Source organism: Calliphora vicina, chromosome 5 (assembly GCF_958450345.1).
Source record: "Calliphora vicina chromosome 5, idCalVici1.1, whole genome shotgun sequence".
Classification (NCBI taxonomy): domain Eukaryota; kingdom Metazoa; phylum Arthropoda; class Insecta; order Diptera; family Calliphoridae; genus Calliphora; species Calliphora vicina.
This window is the reverse complement of record NC_088784.1, coordinates 51,220,090-51,231,455: the sequence shown is the minus strand read 5'-3', so window position 1 is coordinate 51,231,455 and position 11,366 is coordinate 51,220,090. Positions and strand designations below refer to the sequence as shown.

General features: G+C 34.5%; 1 protein-coding gene across 1 annotated transcript in view; it reads left to right on the top strand.

Moving 5' to 3' along the window:
- The first annotated feature begins 497 nt into the window (after positions 1 to 497).
- The window catches only part of Elk (Eag-like K[+] channel), a 464,478-nt gene continuing 453,609 nt past the window's right edge, over positions 498 to 11,366 (top strand). The window contains exon 1 of the mRNA XM_065512744.1: positions 498 to 814. Coding sequence (XP_065368816.1) covers positions 608 to 814 — 207 coding nt within the window. The 5' untranslated portion in view covers positions 498 to 607. The remainder of the gene's footprint in view (positions 815 to 11,366) is intronic.

Here is an 11,366-nt window from a genome sequence, read left to right as displayed (position 1 = left end):
CTGTTGTTAAACGAGTTAAAAACAACTTCAGATAGTTTTATATTTAGAGTCGACTTCAGCGTCAAAAGTATACTTTAACTTGTCTATGATAGACATAAAGTCCACTCTTAAGTAAAGTCGAGTTTAATTCTCTTAAAATGTACTTTATTTTTGACTATGATTATGGGCCATTGTATTTCAAAATAATTGAAAATATTTCATGAAAAACTTTATTGCGTTTGGTGCGTGAACTTTTTTCACAACCGCGAAAAAATAACTCCGAGGTTTTTTATATTTTTTAATGCTCTATTCGACTATGCTATGCCAATTTGCATATTTGCAAAAATTGTCAATAGTTATATCCCTAATGTACATGTTTGTTTTGTATGTATTTTAATAAAATATAAAAACAATTTGAAAATCCTAATGACTGAATGTCTTTTCTGCTTTTTCTTTTTTTAATTTTTGGGTGTTTCATTCACATTTGTTAAATGCACATTTTCATCGCTTGTCTTGATGTTCGTGCGCACTTTGCCTGTGTTGTTCATTTGTTTGCTTCATTTTGTAAGTTTTTGCCCTTACAGCTGCTCTCCTGGGAGCACGTTTTCGTGCCGGCTCAAACGCTGGTATGCTTGGCTTGGCAGGACTTCCAGGCTTAAGTGGCGAAATTGGTGGATCTACATTCGATGGCGACGAAGAGGGAAGTGAATGTAACAATTTGAATGTTCCTGCGGGCTGTAATATGGGAAGAAGGCGTAGTAGGGCGGTGCTATACCAGCTTTCCGGTCACTACAAACCGGAGAAAGGAGTGAAAACCAAACTAAAACTTGGAAACGTAAGTATACATATAATTGAAATTATGATTATCCATAATTTTTTAGAAATCATTAACTGTATTAAAATATGACTCTTTAAAAAAAACATGGACGTTGTGGAAAAATCTATTTAATAATCAATTATGTATTATGTATTAACGGTTAACCGATTAATTTTGGACGGTTCTGTTCGAATAATTTAAAATTGCCGATTTTCAAATAACAAATAAACCGATTAATTTGTGTCGATTAACCGTAATTCCTTTTTTTTTGCACTTTAAATTTTTTTTTATATTTATTTTTTCCCTTTCAATTCCAATACATTCAAATTTCAAATTAAAATTAGATATTTTTTGAACATCCAATAAACATGATTAGTGAGTATGTATAACAACTGACATTAACAGAAACTTTTTTTGAAATGAGCCTTTTATCATAACTAAACGACACTATTAAATTAATCAAAATCTAAAACAATCCAAAAAGGAAAATCCTTTATCATGCTTTTAATTTCTCCAACATATACAATCAACGAGAGAGTTTTTTGTCCAAGAAAAGTTTTATTAAATCTAAAGAAAAAAGGCGTTTAAATTATATTCTTTTTATAAAAGATTATTTCAGTAGATCTCATTAAAATCCTAAAAAAACTCACACATCGTTCATTTGCTGCAACAACGTCATAATTCAAAAAAAGTAGTTTCGAGAAAAACGTCTTTGAATGTTTTATGACATTTTACTATTTCTTAAATAAATTTTCAACAAATCATGCGATTTCAGAAATATAAATAGTAGATGTTAATATCTTTCTAATCTGTATTTAACCCAAATTTTTGACTTTTTTGAAAACTGATAAAACTATATGAAAGATTATAGAACGAGGCACAGTGGCTCATTTTCGTTTTTCATCGGCCAAAACTCTGTAACTTTTGAACCGATAGAGATATTTTAGAAATTTTTTTTTGGTGGACAGATAACTTCTTGAATTTTTCTCCAGTTTGATTTACGAACTTTTAATTTTTTATAGCATTTAGTATGAAAATGCAAATTTTTTGTTTTTTGAATCAGCTATACTTATTAAAAAAGTTATCAGCAGATAAAAACTAGTAAGGAAGTATGTTCGGCCAAGCTCGACTATATAGAGTAACTTCGGGTATTGTGGACTATGCGTCTAATGTGGACCAGTGTCTTTTTTCAGAAACTATTGAAGGTATGATAAAACTGATTTGTCGTACATTTTACAATTTGTTTGAAACGACAATTGCACATTTGCTTTCATGAGTTATTGATATGTTGACTTTTTATTCTTGTATTGAAATTAATGCGCCTGCTCAACATTTTTTTCGGTTCAAGTAAGAAACAAAATTTGGTACAGTTACTTGGTAGAATTTAATGTTTGGTTGTTTTATATAGTTAAAGTGGACACGTAGTTTTGCATATATTTGGTAAGAATTTAAGCACATTTAGATTATTAGGTAAAAATAACTTTTTACCACTGTAACCCAAGTTCGTGTAATGTGGACCACTTAAATTACTTGATTATGTACTACTGGTCCATATTACCCGACAATAACTATGTACTTTGTAAGCAATCTATCTAAGCCAAGAACGCGACTTTTTAGTTTGTATTAATAAAAATATATTGAAATTAAATTTTTTAATCATTCATGATTAGCTGGTTCATGAATTTTATGTATTAAATACTAGTCCACATTACCCTCATATAGTGGTCCATATTACCCTCCAATTTTTTTAATGCTGATTTTTGGGTTCCTTACAATATTTTCACATAAATTTTTTATCCTTTAACAGAAAAAATATTCAACTGCAAAAACCATTAGAGAATACATTAGCTAATTTATTGATTCACAACTCTTTTAATATCCATATATATTGTGGCCAAAATTTAGAAAAAACAGAACGGTAGTCCACATTACCCGAAGTTACTCTAATACCCTACACTACAATTTATTTTCGTGAATGATTTTCGGAAGCGGGTCTTATATGGGAGCTATAACGAAAATGAGCCACTGTGCCTCGTTCTATAATCTTTCATATAGTTTTATCAGTTTTCTAAAAAATCAAAAATGAACCGATCGCCATGAAATTAGGTGATTTACGTCTATATGAATGTAATTCCTATTGAATTTTATGTTTATACCAACATTTTTAAGAGATTTATGCTCGTTAAAGTGATTTTCCGAAGCGGAAGTTATATGGGACCTATGACTAACAATGGACCGATCATCATAAAATTAGGTGGCATTAATTCAGTTTATATAAAACTTATTTGGAGCAAAATTTGTGTAGATACATATATAAATTAACCATTTACGACCGATAAAGTATAACTTCGGGAGAACATTTGTATGGGTGCTAGGTGAAATAGTGGACAGATTTCAGTAATTTTCAATAGACAAAATTTTAGACCAAATTTTATCGCAATATCTTCAAAATTGCGACTTGTACTTTGCGCCAGTCATATGAACAAATAAAATAAAAATAGAACAAAAATTTGGGAGTAATTTCATTCAAATGAAAAAAGTGTTCAACAAACAGGTCAATAAGTATATATAGGCTTAAAGAGGACACTTTGGACTTTCTCCTGGTTGTAAAATTTGTTTAACCCCTTTTGACCCTAAGCACTTTTACTCCTCTGAAATTCAAATTTGGCTAAAATATAGTACCAGAGAAAAAAATTAATAACACATCAGGTTTAAACGGTACAATGACAAATCATATCAGCACTTAAAGACTATTATCCTACCAACATAACAAAAGAAAAATCATCCAATTATCTATAATAGTTTGCGAGTAATGATAATTTACTTCTGATCAAATTTACAAAAATCACATTTTTATAAAATGACAAAATATTTGACTTTAACAGCATGCCACGCACACAATTGACAATATTTTTATCTACTTTTTTGGCTACCTTAGTTTCAATGTGTTTACTATTGAATGGCATTAAAATTTTTGAAATCGGAGTTAACAAAAAGTTGGACTTTTGGCCGATGAAATTGAGATATGAGCCACCGTGCGGCGCATATTTTGTATTACACTAATACCCCGGTTTACGTCGCTTCGTTCTGCGTCGGTTTCGAAGTTGCATCTTTTTAAAATTTCTATGATTTCGATGTTGCGTCGATTTTGTTTCAGTTTTCGTTGCATGGCTTCGAAGTTGCGTCGTTAGTGCTTCGATTTGCATCATTTTTGTTTCAGTTTGCGTCGCATGACTTCGAAGTTGCGTCGTTAGTACATCGATTTGCGTCGGTAATATGAAAATGTTTGTATTGAAAAATCTATTTTTTCAGCAAAAATTATGAATCTAAGAACCAATTAAATGAAAATCAATACAAATGTATGGAAAACCGTGCTTCATTTTGCGTCGCGTTTCTCCAGGTCCAATTAGCGACGCAAACTGGGGGTGAGTTATGACGTTGTAGCAGCAAATAGGCGATATGTTTACAAAAATGATCTCAAATACATTATTTGCCGTTTTTTTATCATTTGTACACAAAATTCGGTTAATCGAATAATTTTAAATTAAGCGATTATTAACCGAATAAATCTAAATCTCGATTAATTATTTGCTCGATTAACAGAGTAAACCAGAAACACGATTAATTGAATACCCTAATGTATAGGCAGATACAAAGACTGAATAAAATATTTGAGCGATAGAAACAAAGTATAACAAGTAGTCCAACTCTTTGACAGCAGTACCTAACTCTATACATGTGTTAGTGAAAAAGTACCTAAGTCTAAATATGTGTTAGTAACAAAAATGTATATGTGTTGGTGCCTTTTGAATTTTCACCAGACACACAGAGTTCTAAAAAAATATTTTTAATACCAAAAATTGAAACTCTGTTCTATATTTTAAAACCTACCACAAACAAAATAAAACGTCAAAATTAATAAAAAAAAATTTTTTAGTTTGTGCGAAATGGACGTGCTTCGGAAAAGAAAAAGTGCTAAATGTGTTGAAAAAGATTATAAAATAATGTGTGTTAGTGAATTTACGCGTATCAAACTATATTTATTGGACAATTTATAGTTAAAATTTCGAGACTTTTGATGTGTATAATTCTATCACAAGGGTGTTGAATTTACACAGTACCCGTATATGTGAGAGAGTAAATTTATAAAATAGAGAGTTGGACTACTTGGTATACTTTGGATAGAAACATCAGGAGAAATGCTGTTAAAATTTGATAACTATTGAAAAATAATTATGTGACATTTATTTAATACACGAAGTAACTCTTTTACAGCTTTCGATATCGTTTCTTTTGGTACGATAACATATTTACATCGCCCATATTAGGCACTGCTCGATTTTTTTTAATTCGTCTACGTACGAATTGATGAATTTCGTTTAGGTCATCTTGCTCTTGGGATGTGTTTTCATTATTTGTTGATAAGAATACCGAATTCTTAATCACCAGGAAACTTGAGTTCTGTCCCAAAGACAATTTTTGCAGATGTTCGAGAGATTGAGTCATGACAGATGATCTGTATGCCAATAGAAATTTCGGTATGTGTTTTTTTTTGCAGATGTTCGAGAGGTTGAGTCATGATAGATGATCTGTATGCCAATAGAAATTTCGGTATGTGTTCATCCCAGTCCTTCTGATGTGCACTGACCACTTTTCTTAAATATTCCTCCAGAGTGCGTTTGAATATTTCGAACATGCCATCAAATTGAGGCTGCAGTGTCGTCTTTTCTTATTCAAAATTTCTACCCTGATCAGAATGCAACTCCAGTGGAACACCATAGCGGCACACCGAGTTGTTCACAAATACGCTTATAACTATTTTAGCTTCCTGATTGGGTATGGCATATACCTCTGGCTATTTGCTGAAATAATCCATAACCACTAGAACGTAACGGTTTCCGGCATCACTGACAGGGAAAGAGCCTACTACATCCATTGCAATCCGCTCGAATGGCGTACCTAAGTTATACTGCTGAAATTGTTCGCGACTTATTCTTATTGGGCCCTTCGCTGCTATGCATTGTGGACAATTGGCTACCCAATCGGCTACTGCTTGCTGAAAACCCACCCAATAAACACGTTGTTTTAGCTTTTCTAAGGTTTTTGTCACACCATGATGACCACCACTGGTACCGTCATGGAACTCTTTCATTACTTCATTTATTTTAGAGGCAGGCACCACAATTAGATTTGCCACCGTTCTACCGTCAGAAATTTCCCATATGCGGTATAATATGATTTCATCAGTGGACTTTCGGCCGACATTTCATTGCGGGATGGCATTCTACCTTCTTCTTTTGCCGATATTATTTTCACCAGTATGGGGTCATTTCTCTGCGATATAGATCAATCTGCACTGGACTCTATTTGCATTAGTCGATCATCAATGACAAATTCCTTTTCCTCGGCATTTTCGCAATGCTTGTATCCCACGTTGCAAAGCCGCCTTGAGAGAGCATTCGCATTGACGTGTTTCAAACCATTCCAGTGCTCGATGCTAAAATCATAGCTCTGAAGCCGCTCAATCCAACGACCCAGTTGCCCTTCAGGTTATTTAAATTGCAGCAACCACCTGAGGGCCGAATTATCGGTTCTCAGTTGGAAGGGCTGACCATACAGATACTTGTAGAAATGCTTCACACACTCTAATACTGTCGCGTTACGCAGTAATTTCTCTCAGACTTGGAAAGTATTCGGCTGTAGTAGCCTATGACCCTTTCCGTCCCGTTGATCACCTGCGAAAGCACATTCCGAATCCACTCGCATCGCTGTTTAGCACAAACTTCGCCCCAGGGATGGGATATGCCAAAATTGGTGCTGTACACAACAATTCCTGTAACTGCAGGAATGCCTGTTCTTGAGATTCACTCCACAGGAACGGTCGCGACTTCTGCGTTAGCTCATGTAAGCTTGCGGCAACACTGGCAAAATTCGGTACAAATCGTCGATAGTACGTACAAAGGCATAGAAAACTGCGCAATTCGTAAAGATTTTTCGGACGAGGCCAGTCCTTTACGGCTCGTATTTTATCCTCATCTGTTGATATGCCGTCAGCTGTTACGCGACGCCCTAAATACTTAACTTCTTTCTGGAACAATGCACGTTTCATTACGCTGTGTTTTAGTCCAGCCACAGCTATTCGTCTAAGGACTTCCTCAAGGGTTTTCAGGTGTTCATCGAAAGACTTCCCCATGACAATTATGTCATCGAGGTACATCTAGAATGTCTTCCAGTGAAGTCCTTTCAACACATGTTCCATTAAACGCTCGAATGTGGCTGGAGCATTGCAGAGTCCAAAGGGCATCACATTAAACTGCCATAATCCATCACTAGCACTAAACGCAGTTTTCGCTTTGTCTTTTTCTGCAATCTCTACCTGCCAATAACCACTTTCCACTCTCCAATGTGGAGAACCATTTAGTTCCACCTAATGTGTCGTCAATTCTTGGTAGCGGGTAGCTGTCTTGGTAACGTCGTTCAGCTTTCTATAATAGACGCAAAATCTAGTGCTGCCGTCATTCTTCTTAACTAAAACAACAGGAGAGCTCCAAGGACTTGAAGATGGTGCGATTACTCCACTCCGCTCCATTTCGTTAACCAGCTTTTTCACCTCACTTCGTTTTGCTAAAGGAATGCTTCTGGGCCCCTGCTTCATGGGCCACGCTTCGCCAGTATTTATTTGATGCTTGACAATTGTCGTTCTACCTTGATTTTGATTTTTTAAGGCGACGACGGAGGTATGTTTCTTCAGGAGCTGTTTGGCCTTATTTCTATCGGGCGGCGTTAATCCACCTACCCATTTCCCCTCATATTCCGCTAGTAGCTCGTGTTCCTTGGTGGACTTATTTGCAGGTTCCAGGTTTTTCTCGCAATTAATTACTACCTCTGCTGAAGTGCATTGACCTATTTCGGAATTTGGCTTAACGACTTTTTCATAGCTGGACATGTTAAGCACTCTTACAGGAACTATTTTGTTGTTGCAGGTTTTAACCTCCATACGAGCCCATACTAAAGATTCTGAATGTGGTGGTAGTTAACGTTGGCAATGGTTAATTTCACATTTACTTTACCATAGGCAGTGGCAGGCTCCTCATAGTGGTTCAATTGTTTTCTTTACTAAGTCAGGTCTGATGATAGACTGAGACCCTCCAGTGTCTATAGTATAGATGTGCTTCTGGCCGTAAGATTGCTATTTTTCTGCTGCATTACTGATATGGAGATTGTGTGGCCCTCAGATGTGGGAGCTAGTTCTTGCCCCGTAATACTAGCTGGTTTTAGTTTAAAGGTGACTCCACTCTTGGAGTCGAAGCAGATCTTGTTCGTTTTCTTGGTGATCGACAGTTTCGCTGAATATGACCAGATTTACCGGAGTTATAACATTTTACTTTGGCTTTGCTTCTCATTAAACGCCTCCAAGACCTTTTTTAATTCGTCGACTATATTTCTCTCATTTTCAGCAATAACATCGATATTCCTCACTTTGCATATTTGAAGTTTTGATATTATTTTCGCCGCTTCTTGTGCCAGTGCGAATGAGACGGTTTCAGTAAGTGATGGTTTAGGTGTAGCACAAACCGCACGTTTTATTTCAGGATCCCAAATGTCATTAACAAATGCCTCTATCTTGATATGGTCCAAAAATGGATTGTTTTCCCCTGGATAAGTAAGCTATAGTAAACGGTCGATTTCTTGTTGTGCCTCATTGGCCTTCTGCACTCTGCCACGCAATTCCATTCGGTATAATTCTTTTTTATGTTCGCCACCGTACTTTCCTTGTAGAGCCTCCATTATGTCATCATAACAATTACCGTTGCTCGCTGGCACGCTTTCAAGAACTACCGCTGCATTTCTTTTTAAGGCCAAAATGAACTCGATAGCTTTTTCTTCGACTTTCCATATGTTTCTAATGGCAACCGTATCAAACTGGAACTTATACACATTAAATGGTGTGGTGCCATCAAAACTAGGGTCTTTTATTATACTAGAGGATTCTGGAATAATTCGTACCGCGCCTTCTAGACAATGATGACTATTCACTTTTGTTACCAAGTCGGATACCTATTTATCAATGTCATCCATTCTGCTGTTAATAACTGCTCCTTCTTGACATTGAACATTATTCACTTTGGTTTCTAACTCCGACACCTTTTTATCAAAGACATCCACTCTGCTGTTAATAACTTCAGACATTTCCTGAATTTTCTCATCTGTGGCTCTGGAAGATTCTTGAAGTTTTGCTTCCATTTCAGCTAAGTGTTTAATAGTTTCTTTGACTTCAGCTTTAACCTCAGCACGAAGTTTCTCGTTGTCGGCAAGAAGTTTCTCGTTGTTGATCTTAGAAGTTTCTTGAACTTCAGTAAATTTCTCATTTGTTTCTTTAAATGTGTCCATCATAGCAGCAAACATTGTGCTTAAATCCATGCTGCCTGTTGTTGCGCGGTTAGAAACTTATATTTCCTCCTTATACTCAAATTCGAAAGCTCCGATGTCAATATCTTGAATTCATCTATGAGCCTCTTCTGCAATTCTGCTTTATTACCTTCTGTTGGTAGCTCCAACATACTCAATTCATTCTTGAGTTGTTCAACTATTAGTTCTTTAAACTTCATGCTTATTATTTTGCAATCCCACTTCAGACACCAATTGTTACGTTTTAACCGTTTTAAAACGCTGGTTTATTTCCTTTAAATAAACCGGATACTTTTGATTGCAAATAAAAGCCGTTTACTAGTTTAAAAATTGTAACAACTCTTCATTTATTTAAAATGTACAACTACAACAGAATTAAATAGTCGCTCAGTGTTTTTTATACACGTTTATTAATTCGCAGAAATACAGACACACTTTATAATGTACACGAATTCACTGGAAAATACGGCACACTTTAACGCACTTAGTTGATGTTTATTCGAATAGCTTCTCTGATAAACTGAACTGACGATTGCAACCATGGCCACTATTTATACACAAGCCATCTCTCGTGAACTTTCTACAATGTTCTTTAACTGTCGAAAACTCGTATATTCTAAGTCTAGAGCTTTCGAATTCGAATATACGAGTCGCAGCAAACATTTAGCGTTGCCATACTTACGATCAATGATCAACTCAAAGCTTTTATTCATTGTTAATAATACCCACAGATATGTTACAGTTTGAGAGGTACTGCTGTTTGAAAGCATTATGCAACTTTAAATCTGCCGTTAAAATCGTTATATTTGAATTTAAGTACAATTTCGTAACAATATAATCAAGTCAGATATTTCATGAAGTACATTTTAAAAAATTAAAAGATTTAAATTCAGTAAAAATAATTGTGTAAAATAGAAAAATAACGAAAATTATTCCGGTCGATTTTTCTTAATATTTTGCGATTAAGAACTAATTTTCATAATATTGTAAATGGTGAAATCTTGTCATAAAATTTATCTTGAAGTATAAAAACATGACATTTCCAATAATTTTTTTTTGGTTACTTTTTAGCTTTTTGGTTATTTTTTTAAACAAATTTTTTTTTCACGTTTATTTATTTATAGAATCTGCCTTACTTAGGCCTGACAATAAGTAATAAAATCTTATAACTAAAATTAAAACTAAATGGTCTCTGACGGGAGCGTTGATGTTCATATGCGCCTAGTCTTGAAGTGTCAAAAAGTGTTAAATTATTTACTGCATAAAAATTATTAAATTTTTGTTAAATAATTAAAGTTATCAAAGCTGAATTAACTATTAAATAGTATATATTGGTTCAAGGTGTTCGGAATTGTTGTAGTACTGATATATACATATAAGTCTGTGGATTTTTCTCAATTGTGTCCGATTTACTGATTGACTACTGCTCAACTGCCTAGTTGCTGTTATTGTTTTGGTTGGTGGTAAGACTGAAAGTTCTATTTGGATTATATATGGTGCAGGTTGGAGCATTTGTAGGTAGCTGTTGTTGTGTTGCGTTTGGAAGACTCCGGGCCTGTTATATTTTCCATTTTGTATTTTCATCCTTGTTGGTGTATGGACAACTGGAGCTGTGCTTAAAAGAATAACAAAACTAAAAAGTGCTGCCAAGTTCTGTTCTGTAATTAAATTACAAAAGTTTTCTTTGAATATAATTATAATGCCTAAAAGTATACTTTGAAAACAAATGAATAAAAAACGTTCAATACAATTAACGTCCCCTGAACATATTGATTGCGACAACCACAAAAAACATTTTTCATGTAAAAACATGTCTTCACCAAATCAAGCTACCACTCAAGACGTTTTTTCTTGGGATAAACTGCGTGGCCTGCTAGATGAAAAACTCAAAGACGTTACCAAGAAATCAGATTTAGTTGAAATCTACGATCAGCGTTGCCGCTTTGGTCCAATTGGACCAAAATTGGTAGTTTTAAGTTAACAAATTGACTTTTGGTAGTTTGGTTGGTTTGTTCCGATTTTTGTCGCATTTTGGTAGGTTTTTGAATATGTATTTTTAAGAACAAATTAACAAATAAACTATGTTAATCCAAAATAATAAAATTATTTATAAAATATGAAGACAGAATTATCTTAAATTTTTAGTTTAGTCAAGTAAATG